General features: G+C 46.6%; 1 protein-coding gene across 2 annotated transcripts in view; it reads left to right on the forward strand.

Moving 5' to 3' along the window:
• The first annotated feature begins 2088 nt into the window (after positions 1 to 2088).
• The window catches only part of AFAP1L1 (actin filament associated protein 1 like 1), a 68292-nt gene continuing 47700 nt past the window's right edge, over positions 2089 to 22680 (forward strand). Inside the window, exon 1 of one of the 2 annotated variants that reach the window (XM_024246944.3) lies at positions 2089 to 2238. In XM_024246944.3, the coding sequence (XP_024102712.3) occupies positions 2223 to 2238 (16 nt within the window). In that variant the 5' untranslated portion in view covers positions 2089 to 2222. The remainder of the gene's footprint in view (positions 2239 to 22680) is intronic. The other variant, XM_063724315.1, reaches the window with a different exon arrangement.

A 22680-nucleotide genomic window follows, 5' to 3' on the forward strand; every position in this document is an offset into this window, starting at 1 on the left:
AGGAGATCGAGGCCCTCCTGGCCAACATGGTAAAACCCCGTCTCTACTAAAATACAAAAAAATAAAATAAAATACAATACAATACAATTTATGGCCTTGTTTCCAAGTGTTTCAGAGTTCAAACAATAAACTTTTAAAACTTAATCCACTGGTAAATTGTTGGTTGGCTGCTTTAGAATTGAAACTGACCTTTTCAAATTGGAAAAGGGGACAGCAACAAAAAGGAACTCAGAAAATAATAATGGCTCATATTTTATAGCTGTTTGTGGTTTATAAAGTGGGTTTGTATTATTTCATTTGCCCTACCAACAGTCCTGTGAGGACTTACAGTATGAGGCTTCCCATAGCACAGATGAGCAAGAAAACCTCATTGACGAAAAGTTATTATACTATGTAGTATTTAGATTGGAGCAAAAGTAATAGCGTTTTTTGCCATTACTTTCAGTGGCAAAAACCACTATTACTTTTGCACCAAACTAACAGAACAAGAGCCATGCACAAGTTTTCATACACTGTGCACGACATCACATTTGGTCTGAGTGCTCACACACATACATACTGAATAAATTACTGATGCAATATTTTAAGACAATATTAATTTTAATTTGCCCATAAAAGCAATAGAGAAAATATTCCCGGCCAGGCGCGGTGGCTCGCGCCTGTAATCCCAGCACTTTGGGAGGCCGAGGCAGGTGGATCACCTGAGGTCAGGAGTTCGAGACCAGCCTGGCCAACATGGCGAAACGTCGTCTCTACTAAAAATACAAAAATTTCCCGGGAGTGATGGTGGGCGCCTGTAATCCCAGCTACTCAGGAGGCTGAGGCAGGAGAATTGCTTGAACCCGGGAGGCAGAGGTTGCAGTGAGCCGAGATCGTGCCACTGCACTCCAGCCTCGGCGACAAAGCGAGACTTTTCAAGGAAAAAAAAAGAAAAGAAAAGAAAATATTCCCAGTCCAGGGAAGTACAGGAGGGTCTTTCCCAGTCCTTTTCTTGCCTCCATACCTTTGTGGTAGGTGTTCCCCGTTCCAGAATGTTCTAAGTAGGGAACAGTGGTCAGCTCGAAGCTGAAAACCATGGCCTGGCCCATGGTGGAGGGAGCAGTGTCTAGGAGAACAATTGGTCCTGGACTTTATGAAGGGTCTTAAAGTCAGACATTTGATATTGTGTATAAATGAGTGAGACCTATTTTCACAGGGATATACTAATAAGGTGAAGAAGTTGACATTCTTCATACAGCTTTAAACTTAGATCCCATTACTGTTCCACACTGGTCATAGCAATATTTTCTACAATCTTGCGAAAAGTACATTTATACTGCACTGTATTTTGTATGCTAAAAGTATTCATTTCCACATTTTTTATCACCCTGTTTTGCATGTTTTCACGTGTTATTCATTTTTCTATTCTTTTTCTGAATTCTCCCACATCCTCGTATGTTTTCACGTTTTAGTACACAAGGAACCTCAAAAGTTGAAAGTGTCCCAAGCCCTTGCCCACCTTTCAGCAAGCCTCTCTTTCTGCCTTTCCCAGGTGCTTTTCTTTCTGAAGATTTTTGTTATTATTTAACTCCCCTTTCGCAACACCACTGACATTGCACCGGCATCGCCGCGGGCCCACTGTCTGGCTTAGAATGTGCTCAAGAAAGACCCGCGGCGAATGGAGAAGACAAGCCCAAAGCCAGGAAATGGGTGGCGGCTGCAGGGAAGGGGGTTTTGATTCCATAGGATAAAAACGCGCTCCAACAGTCTCCGCATTCCGGCATGGAGCCGGCTGAGGGGTGCGGTGGTAAGACCCCATCGCTAGCGGAGTGCAAGCAAAGCCGCACACCTCCTGGGTCCGGGCTGGGGCAGGCCGCGCGGGCACGGGAACGAACGCGTGCGGACGGGGAGAAGGGTCCTCCAAGCCCAAGTGGGAGCGCCGCGGAGGGCGAGCGAGCGGCAGGGCGCGGCGCGGGCGTGTGCGGTACCACGGGACAGCGGGCTGCGGCCCAGGGGGCGAGGCGTGCTCGGGTCTATTCCGGGAGCGGCGCTGAGGGGCGGGCGCGGGCGCGGGCACGGGCGCGGGCGGGGCGGGGGCGGCCGGCGAGCATCCTGTCTGGGGGAGGGGACCGCAGAGAGCGCCGGCCGCTGGGCTGGCCTGAGAGCGCAGCGCGCCCGCCGCCACCAGCCGCGCCGGAGCCCCTGCGCCCTGCGGCCCGCTCCCCGGGGACCGGGCCGGCGCCATGGACCGAGGCCAGGGTAAGAGGGGCCGCGACGCCCGCACTTGTTGCCGCGCCGGGCGGGAAAGGGAGACCGGACGATCTGAAGCCGGAGAGGAGGAGGGAGAGAGGCGGGCGGTGGGGCGGTGGGGCGGTGGGGCGGTGGGGCGGGGGCTGAGGAACGCTCAGAGGGGACTGGGAGACGCGGCGCTTATGCAAAGGTGCCTCCTGCTGCCGGGACAACCCGGTGCATGTCATCGCCCGTGTCCTGGGGCCAACTCGCCTCTCGTGTGTGAAATCAGAGTTTTCATAGGCTAAGGATTTATAACTTCATAAAAGATCCCCCTCTAGATTCCGGAGGACAGCGAGCTCCTCCCACGTCATTCCACTCTAAAGGGGAAAACAAGGTGTACAGGTTCAACTCCCGAAACACCCGCTGTGGGCAGCCCCTAGGGAGAAGCTCCAGGGGACCGAAGTTTGCAGCTGCCTAGGGCATTGCGAGAAGGAGGAGCGCCGTGAGCAGGCGCGCGTGTGCATGTGTGCGCAAGGGAGGGAGGAGGCGGGGGTGGTTCTATCCCGCACCAGCTGTGTCCTCGGCCCAGGCCCTTCTCTCTGGACCAGCGACAAAGTTGGACTATGGTCTCCAAGGCACCTTGCCGACCCTTTTCCAGTGTATTTGGTAGACGTTTCACAGAAGTGGAGGGGACTTACTGAAATTGAGATTGACATGAGCCGAGAGGGCAGCATTCGTAGGGGGTAGTGCACATCTTTTTCTGTTTGTTTTGTTTTGTTTGAGACGGAGTTTCGCTCTTGTTGCCCAGGCTGGAGTGAAGTGGCGCGATCTTGGCTCACTGCAACCTCCGCCTCCCGGGTTCAAGCGATTCTCCTACCTCAGCCTCCCGAATAGCTGGGATTAGAGGCATGCGCCACCACACCCGGCTAATTTTTGTATTTTTAGTAGAGACGGGGTTTCACCATATTGGCCAGGCTGGTCTGGAGCTCCTGACCTCAGGTGATCAGCCGGCCCCGGCCTCTCAAAGTGCTGGGATTACGGGCGTGAGCCACCGCGCCCGCAGCGCACATTTTAAGTAAAGGTCTAGACATGGCCTTTGGCAATGGCCAGATGGGCATGTGTGTGTCTGTAAAGAAGTGGCCTGCTTGGACACGTGAACAGTGTCAGAGGCTGGGAATCAGAACCCCAGGGTTTCAGTCTGTACCTCTGGGATCCAAAGAGATCACAGGTGTGAAGGCACTAGATAAACTAGCGAGTGCTGTGCCAACAGGCGAAGTGTTGTTGTTGTTATTAATAATGGAAAATTCCTTCCCCTCCCCACGATAATCTCACACCTCTCCCTCATCTGCCTGTTTGCTGTGCTGAGCCCTCGAAGGGAGGAAAAAATGGAGGGAACAGGGGCATGGGAGCAATTAGGAGGCACTGGGGCAGGGATGAGCCGGGAGCAGGTGTGGGGTAACCTCCCTTACTCCTGTTACACGGAAAGTCAGGCTTGGCGAGCTCAGAGGGCCAGAGGGGACTCCTGGCTTCCAGTTCAACCTCCTCACCTGCCCCTCCCCAACACAGAATACTGCATTCACCTTCTTCAGGGACTGGGAAGGGCAGGCAGGAAAGAGAGTGGGCTTCTGTTTGGTTCTTTAGCAACTGAGGCCTAGATTTGTAAAGCAGTTCTCACCTGTTAACTGATTTCTAGGCAAGTGTGAAGAGTGTACATCAGGGAGGAAAAACAGAGAGAAGAGGCACCTCTCACACCCCTCAGTCCTGCTGTTCCCACCTCCTGCATAATGCGTCTAAAGCAAATACCACCATCCCCCCTCCCCTTCACAATCCTAGTCGCCCGCCACCTCCCCCACCTCTCCACCACCCCCACTCCCCACCAGTTTTTAAATACCACCTTGTGTGATCTCCAGTACAAAAATCCATACCTAGGCCTACCCAGGCCTGTGGAAAGTGCACTGTGTCATCCTAAGACAGAGTGACAATAGTTCACTTCACTTTAAATGCTTGGTAACCAACAATCTCCACATCAGAAGGCTGCCTCCAGAGCACTCTTCCTAGGAAGTCAGACTTCCCAGGAATCCCTTGGTGCTGAGAGCCTAGGAGGGCTCTGACCTGCTCTCTCCCTGCAGGCTTTTCTAGCCTGCTATCTTCTTTTACACTTCTTGTCGCAACTTTATAGACATAGTTATCTGACTCTTTAGTGTCGGCCTCCCTACCTGGAAGTAAGCTTCAGGAAGGCAAGGAGTGGATCTATTGTGATCAATCTGCTGACACTGCACCTGGCACATAGTGCCCAGTGAGGAGCTCCAGCAGTGGTTTAATTAGTAAAATACAACACACTTTATAGTGCACCTCGAATTGATTACTTGTACAGCAATACTTAGTAGTATTCTCTTTTTAAAAATCAACATTGCTGTACAAGTAATCAATTTGAGAATAGTACTAAGTATACTCAGATCAGTTCTTGGTAACTTACAAAGGCCATCTCAAGTAAAGTGGTCTTGTGGCTGGGCACACAAGATCAGTTTAACTGTCTGGATCCTCAGTTCTCTACTCTGATAAATAATTGCACACACAACCATGTTATGAATCAGAATGAAAAATCTGCGTGCATTTTTAAGATAAAACATGAGACTTCAACAAGTATTCCAGACTGGGTGCAGTGGCTCACGCCCATAACCCCAACACTTTGGGAGGCCAAGGTGGGTGGATCACCTGAGGTCAGGAGTTCGAGACCAGCCTGCCCAACATGGTGAAACTACATCTCTACTAAAAATACAAAAATTAGCTGGGCGTGGTGGCGGGCGCCTGTAATCCCAGCTACTCGGGAGGCTGAGACAGGAGAGGAGGCATCACTTGAACCTGGGAGGTGGAGGTTGCAGTGAGCCGAGATCGAGCCATTGCACTCCAGCTTGGGCGACAAAGCGAGATTCCGTCTCAAAAAAAAAAAAAGTATTCCAGCAGACCTTTCTTGTACCCCTGTTCCCAGGCAGGTGTGCACTCTTCTGTCATCAGGGAAGGCTTAAGAAGCACAGGTCTCATTTCAGCCTCCTGCCTACCACGTGAGAGGTGGGACTGTCATGCCCAGCTGACTGGGGAAGAAAATCACACATTGGTATTCACGATAATTAAAATCATCAAACTCTTGCCATGTGCCAGGCACTGTCCTCAGCTTCTTATGTGGCTCGTCTCAGAACAACCCATAGGATGGGGCCTATGAGCTGGGACTATCATGAATCATACCTCAGAGGAAAGCAGGCTCGGCTGGGGTATTAGCCAGCAAGGGCTGCAATAACAAAATACACAGACTGGGTGGCTGCAACAACAGAAATTAATTTTCTCACAGTTCCAGATGCTGGAAGTCTAAGATCCAGGTGCAGTCAGGGTTAGTGTCAGGTGGGGCCTCTCTTCCTGGCTTGTAGGGACACTTTTTGCCATGTCCCTTTGTGGCCTCTTCTCTGTGCATCCAGAGAAAGATCTCTAGTGTCTCTTCTTCTCCTTCTTCTTCTTCTCCTTCTTCTTCTTCTTCTTCCTCTTCCTCTTCCTCTTCTTCGTCCTCTTCTTCTCCCTCTTCTTCCTCTTTCTCCTCTTCCTCCTCCTCTTCTTCTTCTTCCTCTTCTTCCTCTTCTTCCTCTTCTTCTTCTTCCTCTTCTTCCTCTTCTTCTTCTTCCTCTTCTTCCTCTTCTTCTTCTTCTTCCTCTTCTTCTTCCTCTTCCTCTTCCTCCTCTTCCTCTTCCTCTTCTTCCTCTTCTTCTTCTTCCTCTTCCTCTTCTTCTTCCTCTTCCTCTTCTTCTTCTTCTTTTCTTCTTCTTCTTCTTCCTCCTCCTTCCTCCTTTTATTTTTTTTGAGACGGAGTCTTGCTCTGTCACCCAGGCTGGAGTGCAGTGGTGGGATCTCGGCTCACTGCAAGCTCCGCCTCCTTGGTTCACGCCATTCTCCTGCCTCAGCCTCCCAAGTAGCTGAGACTACAGGCACCCACCACCATGCCCAGCTAATTTTTTTGTATTTTTAGTAGAGACGAGGTTTCACCGTGTTAGCCAGGATGGTCTCCATCTCCTGACCTCGTGATCCACCCGCCTCGGCCTCCCGAAGTGCTGGAATTACAGGCGTGAGCCACCGTGCCCGGCCGTCTCTTCTTCTTATAAGGACACCAGTCCTATTGGATTAGAGCTCCACCCTTACAGCCTCATTTAACCTTAATTACCTCCATAAAGACCCTGTCTCCAAATACAGTCACACTTGGGGTTAGGGCTTCAACATATGCATTTGGGAGGGACACAATTCAGTCCATAACAACAAGCTTAGGTCACTGACATTAATTTGCTCATTCATTCTCCATGTGAGACACAGAGCTGGGGTTCAAACCTGGCTGTCTCCATATCAAAGTCCTGATCTTAAGCTTGCTGCTGACTGCCTCCTTGGTGGCAGGTGACCTGCCCAAGCCTTAGAGCAGAACCTAGATGCCAAATCTTCCTGTTTCAGGCCCCAGACATCTCCATGGCACTTAAGCTGTACTATTCAGATTATTTCGCAGCAATTGCTGTGAATATTCGGAGCATAAAAAGCTTAGCATCAAAGTCAAGTGACTTGAGAATGGAAACAAATGTGGAAGGTAGAATTTCTCTTCTAACAGGATATGTGTCTTCCCATGGGGAGAGAAAAGGATTCATGTAACACAGTAACAGACATAGAAACCACTTATATCATAATGGCAATCCTTCCAGAGGGTTTCCTGATTCACAAATACCATGCAAGAGAATCAACCATCAGGTAAAACCAATGGGTATGGACACCACCTTCTACAGGACAAGTTAATTAACTCTCTGTCCCTGCCTCTCACATCATACATCTAAAGCAAATGGCACCATCCGCAGATGAGGATAAATTATGGATACTGATAACACCTATTTATTGGATTTGTTATAAATAACCTACAAATAATACCTAGCATAGGGGATCCACTCAATAAATGCTGGCTATTTTAGTAATTACAATTTTTTTTTTACCACACTCACCATTAATAAGACTGCTTTACAGAACTTCACTTGCTTCTTCCACAAGCTACTCCAACTCTGATGTTGCTTTTTGAGTCCCTGCTCTGTTTCAAGTACTGAATTAGACAGCTTTGTGTACAACTCAAAGACAGGGAACAGGTTATAATCTTGTTTGTATCACAGTGATCCCTTATGGTGCTTGTCCTTGGAAATCCACTTATGACCTTCAATAACTGGACCACTGTCCAAATGACATTTCTGAGTGACTGAAATGTTCATTTTCTGTTATGTAGTCTCTCTATTCAAGCCTATTGACTGTGGCTATGTCATTACAGTTTTGCTTTTGTGAACTTTTCATTCTTCTTGGATTATCATCTCTTTAAGGCTATGGTCTGAATTTTTTCTGATTTTTTTAAATTTGCCTTCTTAATGTCCAACATTATGTCTGATCTCCCAGGCTCATGTGGAGTGATTTATTTCCCCCAAGGTTCCTTTCCTTTCCCCTTCACAACTGTTTCTTTTTCAGCTACTGCAGTTGAATTGAACCCAAGACAGGAGTTTCTTTTGCTGCATTCTGTGTTCTTGGGGAGATCATGTTGTCTACTGGGCAACTCAAGAAATAATCTGATGCTCTTCTTTTCATGGAATGAGATTTTCATTGCTCAACAGATGATCTAAGAATCCATTCTGCCTGTGTCTTACCTCCGTTGAACCAGCTTTTGAGATCCAAATTAGGAAGGCCATGTCTTCCCTACAGTGTCCATTGACCAAGCAGCCTGTAGCTAATCCGTATGATGAGCTCCCCCCTGCAGTGACTTGAGACCCAACTTCTGTCCCCAAGGCTGTGAATTTCCATGCAGACATACCTCTTCCCTGACATCCAAGTTCATTTCCTACTCCTTCTATGGTAATGGTCTTTTGAAAGGAACCCTTATCCATATTTGAATCATCTTCTTGATCCAAACGTATTTCATGAGGTCATCTTTGTCAGTGTTGGGACTCAGTGGAGCTGAGTGGTTCAGAGAATGGACAAATTTGGGTTTGAGTTTTGACTGCAACTTTTTGTATGACCTTGGGCAGTCACTTTTTCTGACCCTTCAGTGTCTTCATTTGGAATGTCATGGCAAGAGTAATACATGTAGTCTAGCACTCAGGATTTAACCACACTCTGCAATGGGTGTAAGGAGTCATACGGGGCTGTATGACTTAACTCTGTTCCCTGTGGAGGCTTCTCCTGGTCACTGGGCACTGCTTCCATTTCTTTGTCTCCCACAGAAGCTGTTTGGCTTCTCCATTTTTGTCAAAGTTTTGCCAGCCTCTCCCTCAAATATCAGTTTCAAACTCCCATTTTCACATGAGTGAGCATTCTGCCAAGTAAGTTCCTCCCTCCCACCCTCTGCCAAGAACATATCGTTACTCCATTCTCATCTTTGGTCCAGAAAAACAATCCTGGTTTTAGATACCATCAGCTTCTCATACCCTTCTCAATCTTCAAGAAAACCTCAGAACCAAACAAAAAGTGAACCCATCTGTGTGCAACACCCCCACCAAACCCCATCATTTTCCTCCTTCTTTTCCTGGCCAAACTTCTCAAACAAATGGTCAGCAACTCCTCTCGCACACTCCTTTCACCTCCTGCAGCCTCGCTTCCAATCACATCCTCCACTGAGAGCCCTCTCTGAAGGGTCACAAATGGCTTCCGCTTCCATTGGACCAAAGTCTAGCCTTTCACCTCCATCAAATCCCATCTCCTGGCCTCCAGCTCTGTTGAGGCTCTACTCCTTTCTGATGTATTCTCCTAATTTTCAGAGATGTGAAAATCACGGATTTGGGGGTCGAATAAGCCTAGGTTAAATAACCACTGCCTCGTCCCTCCAGGAAGCCTTTTCTGCCTTCTCCCTGCCCCATCCCAATGTTATAGGTGCTCATAGCCTCTGGGCCTCTCCCACACTAAGACAAGTTACCTAACCAAGTTGTTTCCTCAGTCTTTGTAAAGCAAGAAGAATGACACCCATAGTTGGGAGACTGAAATGCAATAATATATGCCTAGCTCCCAGTGTCTGGCCCATAGTAGGTGCTTACTAATTGTTATTTCCCATCTTCTCCCACTTGCTCTATCTTCCCTCTTGCTCTGTCTCTATCTTCTTGCTCTGTCTTCTTTAATGGCACTTGCCCCTCTCTCCCCTGATCTTCTGACCACCTCAGCCCTCTCGCTACACTCACTCCTGTGAAGAACTAAACCCCTCTATGAGAGTAACTCTCAGATGTCCATCACCAGCCATAATTTGGCCTCCAGTTCCTCATGACCTCCTGCCTATAGTACATTTCCATTCCAAGGTCATCTCCGCCTTTGGGTGACCCAATTTTGAACTCATCTTATTCACCACCAAATCAGATGACCCTTCCTGTTTCTCTTTTTATGCTAACAACTCAACCACATGAGAAGTTATTGAAGGAAATGGGGGTGTTTGTGAACAGACTAAAGTTGAAGCGGGGACATGGAATCAGTTCTCAAATTCGTTGTCCTGTAGAAGAGGTAATAGAAAGTTACCTCTTAAACAGAGGCCAGTTTGGGCTCAATCTAAGAGAAGCATACAAATGAAAAGAACTGTTCAATGGTAGAATACGAGTTGCCTAGGGACGTAATGAGTCAAAGTTTGAGTGGCCACAGATCAGGGAAGCCACAGAGTGGCTTAGTATGTAGCTTAAGGACTACTCTCACGTAAAATTCAAGAAGCTTTCACAGCTTGACCCTTTTGCACACTGTAGAGAACAGGACTTCCAGGAGTGTATGTTTCAACCTAAAGCATTCTTTTTTTATTTAAACGTACAGTATATTATAGCTTTTAATAGGACTTATGAATTATCTATGCTTAAGGATGGAATTTGGGGAGACCGCCTGATGCAATTAAGGACAGTTATTTACAGCTACTGGTCTGATTATGCTTAAACCCTTCACGGGTTTCTCATTGTTTGTAAAACATCAGCTACCTTCCTTGTGGTGCCTCAGGCCTGCCCTCTGCACACTTTGCCAGCTCGCTTTGGACTCCCTCCTACCTCTTGCCCTGGGCTCTTCTCACACTGGCCCTGCTCCTTGCAGCTTTGAATATTTTGTGCCTTCACCAGATTCACCCTCGCTCTTCCTTAGCTCACTGCTGAAATATGACTTCCTCAAGGCAATGTCTCCCAGTCTCCCAAGATACATGCCTGTTGTAGATGTTCAGAGCACCCTGCACTTCTCAATCACAGTTCACTGTGGGCTTGAATTAGCTGTTCATATGAGCTCTGTTGGGGCAGGGCTCTTCTCTCCTTGCTCTCTGCCCTTCCCCCAGGACCTAGTGTAATGCTTGATGCATAGTAGGTGCTCAATAAATGTCTGTTGAGATGATGAATAAATGAAAGTGAGAGTACACAATTCACAGAGTAGAAGTTGGATATGGCCGCTTTCAACTCCAGGATTCTCCACGTCAATGATTCTCACTTTAGGGACAGAAATGTAGACTTCATCATTATCCATCATTTCCTTTGCCTTCATCCTTTATACAGTCAAATTCCAAATCCTGTTGACTATTATTGGGAAATATATCTTGGATGGCTTCTGTATCCTGTTTCCTCGGATAGGAGCTTCCTGTTTCTGCTCTTGCCTTCTCCAGCCTGCCTTAAGGACCACTCCCTATTTATCTAAAGCAGTGGTTCTCAAATCCAGCTGGGCTCAGAATCACCCCCTGTGGAGCCTACTGAAAATACACCCACAAAGATTTGATCAGTGGGTCAGAGGTTTGGGAATCTGCTTTTTTTTTTTTTTTTTTTTTTGTTGGCATATCCCCCAGGTGATTCTGATGTTCACACAAGGGTGATAATTACTGTTTTCATGCACTGCTTTTATCGTGACCCTTGACCTTGCTCAAACACCTGCTTCTAGTTCTGTCTTTCACACTTCAACTGAATGAGACTCTAGGGTCTGGGTCTGTTACCCAAAGCAACCTCTGAAAGCATGAAATGTCTCATTTTATCTTTAAAAAGCCATGCAAATTTTTTGTTAGCATCCGTAATATATCTAACCCCTTCTGTCACCCTCTCAAAATATCTTTGTACAAAATGGACCTTCGGAGATGCATTGTGTTTATCTTGGCTTCTCCTTCCCCTTCCCTCCACCATGGACTCCCAGGTGATGTGAACTCCAGCCTCCAATAAATATCCCAGCACAGAGTGCCAGAATGGAAATGGATCTGGACATGGAAGCAGAACACCCACATCCAAGCCCTGGCTCAGCCGCTCGTTTCCGTGTTATGAGGACATACATTTTTATAAAGTTTTTAACTTAGAAGCATTTTGACATTGACCAGTTATCTTCATTTCAGCTTAGCTTCAGGGACATTGCACATCATCCACAGAGTGCTTTGTGCAGAGGCTGGGCAACCCCTGCCCATGTGACCATACAAGCTGTCACTTAGCAGCCGTTCACTGTGGGGGGGTTGCTATGGGCAAGAAGGAACCTGTGTAATGGGGGACTCATCAGAGAATTGACCCACTAAATTCTTTTTTCTGGAGACCCTTCCAGCCCTGAGTTTCTCTTCTGTGGCATCTCTTGACCCTGGTGATGGCCCTGTGAAGTAGATAGCAGAGACATTCTCCCCATTGGACAGATGCAATAACTAAGGTTCAAACAGATGACTCTGCTCTTCCCCCTTCCTGAAAGATGCAGCTCAGCATCATCTCCCTGCCACATCCACCTCTAGGTCTCTCCTGACTTTGGGTTACCACCACCCTCCTCAGACTGGGCTTTTGGAAGTTTTCACCACACTTGTTGAAATATCTGTTTTATGAGTGTATGAGTCCTGAGGCCTAGGAGTATCTTTTGTGCCATATTCCCAGTGTCTAACACACAGCAAATGCTTAATAGTTACAGTCAAGTGTGCTTATTGCTGAAAGCCCACCATGACTCAATAGATACTGTCATATTCCCATTTTATACATGAAGAAACTGAGGCTTTGAAAGGCCTATTTATGCAGCCCAACTCACCTCCATACCTGAGTTCTTTACCATTGCTCTCCGCTGCTTCTCCATGAATGTTGGAGGGTTATCCCCAGGTTAGATATACGAGGGACTTGCTAGTTAAGATGGGCTGACTAGGTAAAGATTTCTAAGTGGGGACAAAGAGGGTGCCGAGAAGACGAGGAGGAAAAGGAGGTCTGAATAATTCTAGGGAACATCCTGTATCAATGAAGGGGTATAGCCAGGCAGCCTGCATGAGGTTTTATTTCTTATCCTTCACATTCTTCCCGCTGTGGCCCTTGGAGTTCTGGTATTCAGCATTCATGAAGCTCTCATTCTCCTGGAATTAACAAAGAGGCTGAGCCAGGAGGGCCCAGCCGGGGTCTATCCTCCATCTAAAATTCCATTCGGGGAATCCCAGCCTTGCCCCAAGTAGGGAGTGAAGGTGCAGAGCTGGCCTGGCGTGAGTCTTCTCCCTGGCACAGCTGTCAGGCTGCGGCGGGGGCAGAATGTGGCACCACATTGCAGTCATACCAGTTCTGGGGAATTGATGGACAGCACGCCTCACAGGAGGCAAGCCTGGGGGCTTTTTATAGCCCTCTAAGAACCTAGAGGAAAACTGATCTCCTGAGAGAGAGAAATGGAACACGTGCCTTTTCCAGGCGCCATTCCCTCAACCATGTAGTCCCCAGATGCCCGCAGTTCAACTTAGGGCAAGAGTCACAGCTAAATGAGTAGTGTAGTGTGGTGGAAGCAATTCACTGCCGGGAGATAAGGATCCTAACCAAGTTCCTTGAATTCCCCCCTTGGGCTTCAGTTCCTTCACCATTAAGGTTGAAGTATTATAGTGCAGGAACCAGCAGACCTCAGCCCAGGGGCAAAATCTGGCCTGCTACCTGTCTTTGTAAAGAAAGTTTTCTTGGAACACAGCCACACCTGTTCATTATATATTGTCTATGGCTGCTTTCTCACTGTAAGTACAGAGTTGGGTAGTTGAAACAGAGGCCAACAAAGCCAAAAATATGTAGTATCTTGTCCTTTACCGAAAAAGTTGGCCAACCCCTGGATTAGGCTGTAGAGAGATTGGGAGTGTCTCCCTGGAGCACTGTGGTGAGAAGGATTCTAAGGGTGTGTCCAAACCGAGGAATGAAGCACTGTCCTTAAACCATACAAAAGTGTGTATTCAAGAGTAGTGTTGGGAAGACCCCAGAATGCCATTTACCAGTGTTTTTCAAACTACTTTTGGCCTCACAGACCTTTTGCAAACAAAATCTTGAGCAACAGAGCTGCTGTAGGTGAAGTGGGAATGAGAACACTGAGCACAGCCCATTCCATCCCTTACCCCTGGGGCAGTACCTTAGGAAGCTGTGCAGATCCCATAGGCTTCATCAGAAGAGCATTAGGAAACCACTTATTTAATCCTATCTCATTCATTCTACAACTGGGGAAACAGGTACAGGGAGTAGTGGCTTGCCTGCGGTCACCTGACAGGTTCCCATTTGGCTTTCCACGTGTCACTAACGTGGTTACCAGGTATCAGCAGAACATGGGCATATTTCTGCTGGGGAGAAAGCCTGTCCATTGGCTTTGCAGGGCCTCAGGGCTGCCATTAGTGCACGGGTGACCAGGAAATGCCCTTGCTGACCTGGAGCCCACCTAGGTTCAGTGGTGGGACTTGGCCGGGACACATTGTTGATATCTGCCCATGTTTCACCGTGGCCTAGTCAAAGTTTTGGAGAATTTTTTTTTCTGACAGCACCGAAGCCAAAAGAAGAAAATAAAAATTAAATTAAACCATATATATTTTTATTTCATTGATACAAAGATAAATTTTTTTTAAAAAACTCAGAACATACCTTACCATTGACATCTTAATTTATTCGTTTTGTCCTCTTTTTTTTCAAAAAGCTGTTGTTCAATATGAAAATATCTTCAAATCAGTGGCATCTTAGAATGGAGAAATTATGATAATTTATACTAAGGCTTTCTTTTGAAGATGGAACCAGATTTATTCATTTGTAGAATAAATATTTACTCTTCCTGCCCGTTCTTGTTGAAGGGTTTGCTGAAAGCAGATCCTGCTGATGCAAAACCAAGGAGAATTTTTTTTTTAGGTCCACTTGGACCAAAAAGAAAACTGATCTCCTGGGAGTGTGCCAGGAAGCCGGAGAGCCTGATGGCCTTTCCTCACCTCCAACCAGCAACCAGGTGCAGCTCTCAGAGGTTCCAGAGAGGAAGCTCAAGGTCCCTGAATCTCCCAGTGTGGCAGAGAAAGTGAAACTTGGTCACCGATGCCTGGAACATGAGGTCATATCTAGTCAGTGTCCATCAAAGAGAATATATAAAGGACCAGAAGTTTCAAGGGACACTTCCTAGCCAGGAGCCCTGTAGAGATGGCATTCCAGATGGAGAAAATCGTGGAAAGAAGAGCCCAGAAGCGTGCTCAGAAAGCAAAGCGGGGCGGCATGCCGAGAGCCCAGAAGAGCAGGTGGAGGTGAAACGGGGCCTCCATGTCCTTCCAAAGAGTAGGGATGTATTCTCCCAGTCGCTAACTGGGTATGTCCCAGTCCTTTGAGGTTGTGCGGCTTGCAATCTGTAACTAATAATAGACAAAGGAGAGTACGAGAACCGAGGGCTCTGGCCATGGTGTCAAGTTGCCTGGGGTTTGAATCCTGGCTCTACTCCTTTTCTTTAACCCCCTGAGTTTGTCTCTTCAACTGAAAATAGAGATAACAGTCTCTTATCTACGATGAGGGATCATTGGATTCATATAGTAAAAGCACTCAGCACATAAGAAGCAGTCAACTTTTCGAAAAAAGAAAGCAAATGCCTAAAACTAAGGTTTAGAAATGACTGCCTTTCTTAATAAATTAGAAAGTAATCCAAGTTATCTCTGACACTTTCACCCTCGCTCCTTCCCTGCCCATCCTGGGAAGGGATGGGATTACAGAGACGTTGGGGAGAAGCCACAGGGAGTGCATGGGGCACGTGAGGATCTTTCATCATCTGTGTCACAAAGGAAAACTGGTGTTCTGGGCCCTGGGGAGCAGTGGATGAGTTGTGAGCAGGAAGAGATTATGATGTGTTGCAATTTGGGGAAATTATTAAAGCCAGCAGTGAGCTCACATTAGAATGGAAAGGGAGAGATTGGAAAGAGGTGGCCAGTTAGGAGGTAGGGCAAATATCTCAGGTGAGCAGCAGACTGTAAGACCAACTTACCTTGAGGTTTAAAAGCAGAGATACATGAAACTTTAAACTGTCCACTTTGAGTTAGGGTTAATTGTACACAATTGTTAGTCTAATGCAGAAGCAGAGAGATATTTGGGGCATTTCAAAACTCAAAACATCCATTTCCATGTCTTTTGATCAACATTTTCTTGGATCCTCAACCCCAATGATGGAGGCAGGAATCACTCCGGGGTCTCCTAGAGCCTATTCAGGGGTGGATTCCTGTGGGGCAGGTTCATGGGGGCCTGGCCCAGAACCAAATCCAGGTTTAACACTGAAAGGTTTCTGCAGGTGAAAGGGAAGGAAAGGAGGGAAGACTTCCTACCTGGGCAGACAGTCAGAGTGGCCATCTGAGCTCAGCTTCCAGCCTCCCACCTAGAATATCTAGTGATTTCCTTTCATCACTAGAAGGAAATCCTGGGTGATTTCCTTTCATCACTGACAACTGCAGCAACATTAGTAATCATAATGAGCCCTTACAAGCATGATTCATATGTACCTGGCATGATGCATACAGTCTTCATACATTGTCTCCCTTTCTTCTTGCCACAACCCTTTGAGGTAAGCACTGTTATTATCTCTGTCTTACATTGAGAAAACAGGCTTGGTGAAATGATGAAACCTGCCTGGGTGAGGGAAGCCAAATCCCAGGTTTGATGTTGGATACATCTCACCTGGGTTCACAATGTCACAGCTACGCACTGTACTGACTCCTCCCTAGCCTTCCTGACGAGGGACTATGCCACCTGGGCTCCATCCCTCTTGAAAGGGATACCTGTCTGCCTCTCTTAGTTCAGATTGCCAGAAAGTTCTTCTATACACTAAACCTAATATTGTGGTCTTGGAACTGTCACTCCTGATCCATTTCTGCTCCCCAAGGCTCCAGTTCCCCAGGGAGCACATCTGCTCCACCCCTTCTCTTCTCCCACTCCCCAAGAGCCCTTCTGTTCTTGGAGACATTTCTCAGAGGCAGGATTCATGGGGCCTCCCTAGTCTGTGGTCCTTTCTATGAATTCCAGGTTGTCACTTAGCCCCTCCCCAGTGCACCTGCTGTGTACCCATTACTGTGCTGAACACTGGGCAGATACGAAGTCAGGCATCATCTCAGTCCTCATGGATTCACAGTGGACATGGAACAAGTCATCTACTCTGGCGCATAGAACAGGGGAATCTCACCTGTCCAGGAAGGCTGGATCAGCCTCCCGGAGGAAGTGGCATCTAAACCAACTCTCAGAGGATAAGCGAGCACTTTCTGGGGTGTGGGGGAGATTTTAGATAATAATCATATCATCAGCTTGGCATGCATCAGGGACTTCTCTAAGCACTTTATGTAACACCTCACTGGATCCTCACAACAGCCCTGTGAGGAATAAGTATTATTATTATCCAAATTTTGCGGATGTGGAAACAGACACAGAGAAGTCACTTGCCCAAGGTCACACAGCTACCAGGAGGTAGCAGTTGGAGAACAGATTATGCAGAGGAAATACCACAAACAAACAGCACCAGGGTAGGGTCTCAGATATTGCAAATAGGTCAGAAATAGTAAAAAATAATTTTTAAACTCTATTGAATAGAACAAAGCCAACCACATACTCCTATTAGTGTAGCCTGTGGCATCTGTTGATGATTTTCTGATTCCTTGATCACACTGAGTTTTCTGCAAGCCGATTGTCCACCTAATGCTTTGCTTTTCTGAATGAGGTGCTATTCAGTCCCTTCTGAATTCCAAATGAGTTCCGTTGTTTGATTGGAAGTGGGAGGTAAGAGGATGGCACATTTATATTAATCACAATTTACTGATTTATAAAACTTCAGTATACAGGGTGCTCCTGCTTCTCATCAGCATCATCAGCCTTGAGTCTCAGAACAGACCTGTGGAGGTAGGGAGGGCAGTTATGATCACCCCACTTTGATGTTGAGGAAATTGAGGCTCAGAGACACACAGCGACTTGCCCAAGGTCACACAACCAGTAAGTGTGGAGCTGGGGCTTGAGCCCTGAGATTCTGGCTCCAATGCCTGTGTTTTCTCCAGAGCACCAAAACACAGTGCACTGTGGGAGGTGGAAAGTTTCCAACCCTGGCTCCTGTGGCCTCTGGCAAGTTTAACCTTGCTAGGCCTCAGTTTCCTGTCAGTAAAACTGGGATAAGAGTTCCCACCATATAGGGTTGCTGCAAAGAGCAAATGAGGTAAAGGCACTGAGTGTTAGGCACAGAGAATATTCCTACAATGGAATAGTGTGTAACAGTCAAAATGAATGAACACTATGACAAGCAACAATATGGATAAATCTTAGCAGCATAATATTAAAAAAAGTCACAAAAGATTACCTACAGCACTATATATTCTTTTAATAAATTTTTAAACTAAAAATTTAAAATAATATTTTCAGGAGTACATCTGGTTGTACTAAAACTATATACAGGGGAAAGCAAGGACATGGTGAACACAGCATTCAGGATGATAGTGAGATTGGGCAGGGGAGGCAGGAGGGCGGGATCATAAAGTTAGATGTAAGATATTGTCAAGATCCTGGCTTTTGCTTTGAATGGTAGGTTTGTGTGTGCTTACTCCATTATCAAAAATAACTACATAAATAAATAACTAAATAAAAATATGGCATGCATGGGCCAATAATGAGAGTATCTCATGAAGCAAGGATTAGGATTCATTTTTGTCCACCTGAGGTTCTATTTTTATTTATTTATTTATTTGAGATGAAATCTCACTCTGTCGCCCAGGCTGGAGTGCAGGGGTGCGATCTTGGCTCACTGCAGCCTCCGCCTTCTGGGTTCAAGCAATTCTCCTGCCTCAGCCTCCTGAGTAGCTGGGACTACAGACATGAGGGTTTTTTGGTTTTTTGGGTTTTTTTTTTTTTTTTTGTATTTTTAGTACATGTTAGCCAGGATGGTCTCAAACACCTGACCTCAAGTGATCCGCCCACCTCAGCCTCCCAAAGTGCTGGGATTACAGGTGTGAGCCACCTCACCCACCCATGAGGTCCTATTTTTTAAAAGAAGTAAAAGTGTAAGGCACAGTACCCATCATATAGGAAGTATTCAATACATGTTGGCTTTTATTATTAGATAGCTTTATTATTATTGATTATATAACCCACATACCCCTAGTCAGAGGCTTTGCTGTCAGCCCAGGGAGGTTGGTGAGATGGGTCCCCAAACTCAGACGTCTCAAAAGCAGAAATCCCCAGCCTCACCTAGGCCTCAGGCCAGACATCCGACCTGGTGAATGAACAGCAGTTGGGGAATGGTCAGAGGAGCTCACTGCTGGTTCCAGCAAGCTTTGCAGGTAGGAGACACCTATGAAAAGAAGGCCAGAAGGTATGCTAGTGCTGCGATTGAAAGCTTAGGCTCTGGAGTGAGGTCTAGGTTTGAATCTTAACCTGCCAGCTGTGTGCCTTTAGACAAATGACTGTGCCTCTGAGCCTCATTTGGCTAATGTGTAAACGCAGGCAAAAACAGAACCTACCTCACAGGGTCATTATGAGGAGTAAGTGAGGTAATCCATGCAAAATGCTTAGCACAACATCTGGAACATCACTTTAGCACTTGAAAATACTACCTGCTTTTACCATCAGGCATCCCAGATTACTCCCTGGGACTGCTCTGCTTCCCCACGCCATTGGTGAAGGAGGCGGTGCAGGACGCTGGATGCGGAAACAGCTGCCATCTTGTGTGAGGAGTGCGCGTGTGTGTCACAGTTTTCCACTTCCTCCTGGACCCATTTCCTTTGTGAGCTCAACAGGGAGGAATCCGCAGACAAAGGAACAATTCTGGGAGAGCCCAGTCCCACAGCCAAAAGCTGTTTCCTCAGAAGCGAATGGCCTTCCCCTACCCTCTCCTGTGTGGTCTGGAAATGCCTTGGGGAGAAGAAGCTGTGGCTTCCCTGGAGGCCCAGAGCTGAGAAACAAAATGCCCCAAGTGACGGCCCTCCTGGTGGAGGACGGGAACCTGGGCAGAGCTGATGCGAGTAAGGCCATTGAGGATGTGGGGCTTCCCTGAGCCTGTCACCCTAGCCTGACTCCTGGGAAGAGTGGCACCCAGAAACTCCCCATGACCACCCTGTCTTCCTGAAATAACAGTGCGTCAAAGAATGGTGCTCTGCCATCTCTAACAATAATCCCTACGATTTACCAGCCTTTTCCCAGCCATTCTTCATTTCCCCCTCACACAAACCTGTGCATGGGCTTTCTAAGCCCCTTCTTACAGAAGAGGAAAATGATTCTGAGGGGGTTAAATAACTCACCCAAAATTACATACTGGCAAATGGGAGGAGTTAGAGCCCAAACCAAGTCCTCCAAGTCCCAAATTCTTCCCACTATTTTTTGCCTTCTCCCTTTTTATGAATGCTTTTGTGTTTCTATCCTGTGGAGTCAAATTTGTACTATTCTCTTAAGCATAAAAGGATATTCAGTTTCCTGCAATCGCTGTAATTAACACACACAAAAGTCTTCCAAGGTGACCTCACTACCCCTGCCGTCCCTCACATAGGGGCTATATTTAACTCTTGGAAAGTACTAAGACGGAGGCATTGGCTTTGCAGCTGGGTTTTTTTTTTCTGCCCCTTTGTCATTCTTTTCCAGCCCGCATGTACAGTGGGCTTCCCTATCCAAGCTGGGACAACAGGAAGTGTTTGTCTTAGTGATAAACAATGCGAGTCCAACCAGTGCCGTCTCTTCTACATTCTGCCCACTGTTTGGCCTTCACTTGGACTCAGAGAAGTGCTTGTAAATTCAGAGGAAGGAAGGGAGATGTCCTGATAGCCCCAGCTGGGTAGATTTGCAACAACTTGGAAGAGTCTGTGGGCAGGGGAAGGAAAGATTTCTCAACCCGGGAAGTGAAGGGCAGTTCTGCCAGCCTCACCTGAGGAGCTGGTGACCTCTGCAGAGTAAACCCAGAGCTGGACACAGACAGAAGAAGCATCCTGAAGGAAAACTGGGTGAGGCATAACAACTAGATCCTGCAGTATTCTCATTCTAGCATCCTCAGTTTCCACATGTGTAAGTGGGGCTAATCCACCTTATTGTAAGACTTAATTTATGGGCCGGGAGCGGTGGCTCATGCCTGTAATCCCAGCACTTTGGGAGGCCGAGGCGGGCAGATGATGAGGTCAGGAGATCAAGACCATCCTGGCTAACATGGTGAAACCCCTTCTCTACTAAAAATACAAAAAATTAGCCAGGCGTGGTGGCGCGCGCCTGTAGTCTCAGCTGCTCAGGAGGCTGAGGCAGGAGAATTGCTTGAACCCGGGAGGCGGAGGTTGCAGTGAGCTGAAATCGTGCCACTGCACTCCAGCCTGGCAACAGAGCGTGACTCTGTCTCAAGAAAAAAAAAAAAAGAAAAGAAAAGGCTGCTCTTCCTTTCCTTCACCCTACCCAAGCACTGAGCTCACATCTGATCAGCATGCTGCTTTTCTTTCCAGGGTGACTTGCCTCCCCACTGGTACAGTGGGTCATACCCCACTGATATGCTCGTTTGTTAAAACACAGTATGCAGAAAGTTAACTCTAAAATCATCATCAGAAATGTTCAAAGTAATGCACTGGTTCTTTCTCCAGAATAGGAGCCTTTATGAGATGGAAATTGGGTCATTTTCCTTTGCATAAGAAAGGAAATTTGAGTAAATCAAAAGAAAAATTGTAGGCCATTCATAAAACCACAGTCTCACAGTGGTCTTTTTCCATTTTTAAATGGTGCTAGTTGCATTTATTCTGACTTTGAAAACAAAGAAGGATAAGTTATCTTTGTGATCTCTGTAAAGAGGCTGGTCAAATAGTGAGGTGGGGAAAAGAGAAGTTGTGTATTTTCCTACGGCTTTGCATTTAATGAATTTGTAATTTGCAAGCAGTTTCCAAGCATTTTTGTACGTTCCATTTTTGTACATTTTGTACGTCTGAAAGGTACACAGGAATGAGATCATGAGTCCAAGTGCCCAGCACTGGGCCTAGTTTGATAGGAGCCAGTACAGGGTTTATTATTCTTGTGACTTGCTGAAATTTAATTACTCACTTGTCTTTTGTTATGAACTCATTATCTTTGTGATCTCTAAATAAATCTGACCTTCTGAGCGCTAGTGTCCTTTCTGGCTGCAATAAATACCTCTTGTTTTTCACTCAGGCTGCATCAGGGGTGTGAACCGGGTAGCAAGTGGTAGTACTTTTTATTGGTAGCTTAATTTCTGCTATCTAACATCTTATTTTGATTTCAGTCATATGGGGAGGAGTGAGGAGAAGATAGAAAAGTGATCTTACTCTTAGTTGGGCACTCACCAGGAACAATAAGCACTTAACAGCCTAATCTTAGATATATTTTAAATAGGTTTCTAAATTTATTTGAAAAACTTTTTTGCAACCCAGAGAATAATTATCCCTCATCTTGGGTTTCTGAACCTCTGTCTCACTTAAAAGATTGAAAACTTATAAACAATGATTAGTCCATTTCTTCCTGTTGTATCTTTTTCTCATCATTGGAATTCACTGTACCTCCCTAAGACTCAACTAAACCAAGCAAGATAGATGGAATTTATTCGTGGTTCTAAATAAACTGGAGACATATAGACAGTTCTGTCCTGATGCCCGAGTCTGCCAAGAGCAAAGACAGGAGATGGGGGCAGCTTAGGAATTGAAAACAAAATTTTTCCTGACTGGGGATAGCAAGCACCCAGGATTCTTGGGTTGTGTTACTGCCCCTCTGTCTAGAAGATATTGTCTCCTCACCTTGCATGGAGGGGGTCCTTGGAATGTGTGCACCCTGAGGGAAGGGGCTTCGCCAGCTCCTTTTGCCACAGCCATCCCAAGCTCAGTGTCAGAGCCAGAGCCATGAATAGTTCACAGGATGAGGCTTGCAGAGCCCCACCATGCCCTCTTGTCCCTATACCATCCTCCTTTGTGCCTACCACTGCACCTGAAACTCCATGGGGCGATCACAGATGAGTGAAGAGAGCAGCCATCGAGTGCCTGAGCACCATACACATCAGTTCATTTCATCTTCACCATGACCTTGTGAAGCAGCTACTGTGATCACCCCCGCTGTTTGCAGATGAAGCATCAGAAGCTTAGGAAAGTTTAGAAATTTCTCCCAGAGGCCCACAGCTAGAAAATGACAGAGCTGGGAGGGGAGCCCAAATTGTCCAAGCCTGTGCTTTTAGCTGCTCTTCCATGACTTATCTTAAGCATCAAGCTTTGTGTTAGTATTGTGTGAACTTAACACAAAATACTTTTTCCCCCAACTGGTT

This window comes from Pongo abelii, chromosome 4 (assembly GCF_028885655.2).
Source record: "Pongo abelii isolate AG06213 chromosome 4, NHGRI_mPonAbe1-v2.0_pri, whole genome shotgun sequence".
Lineage (NCBI taxonomy): Eukaryota > Metazoa > Chordata > Mammalia > Primates > Hominidae > Pongo > Pongo abelii.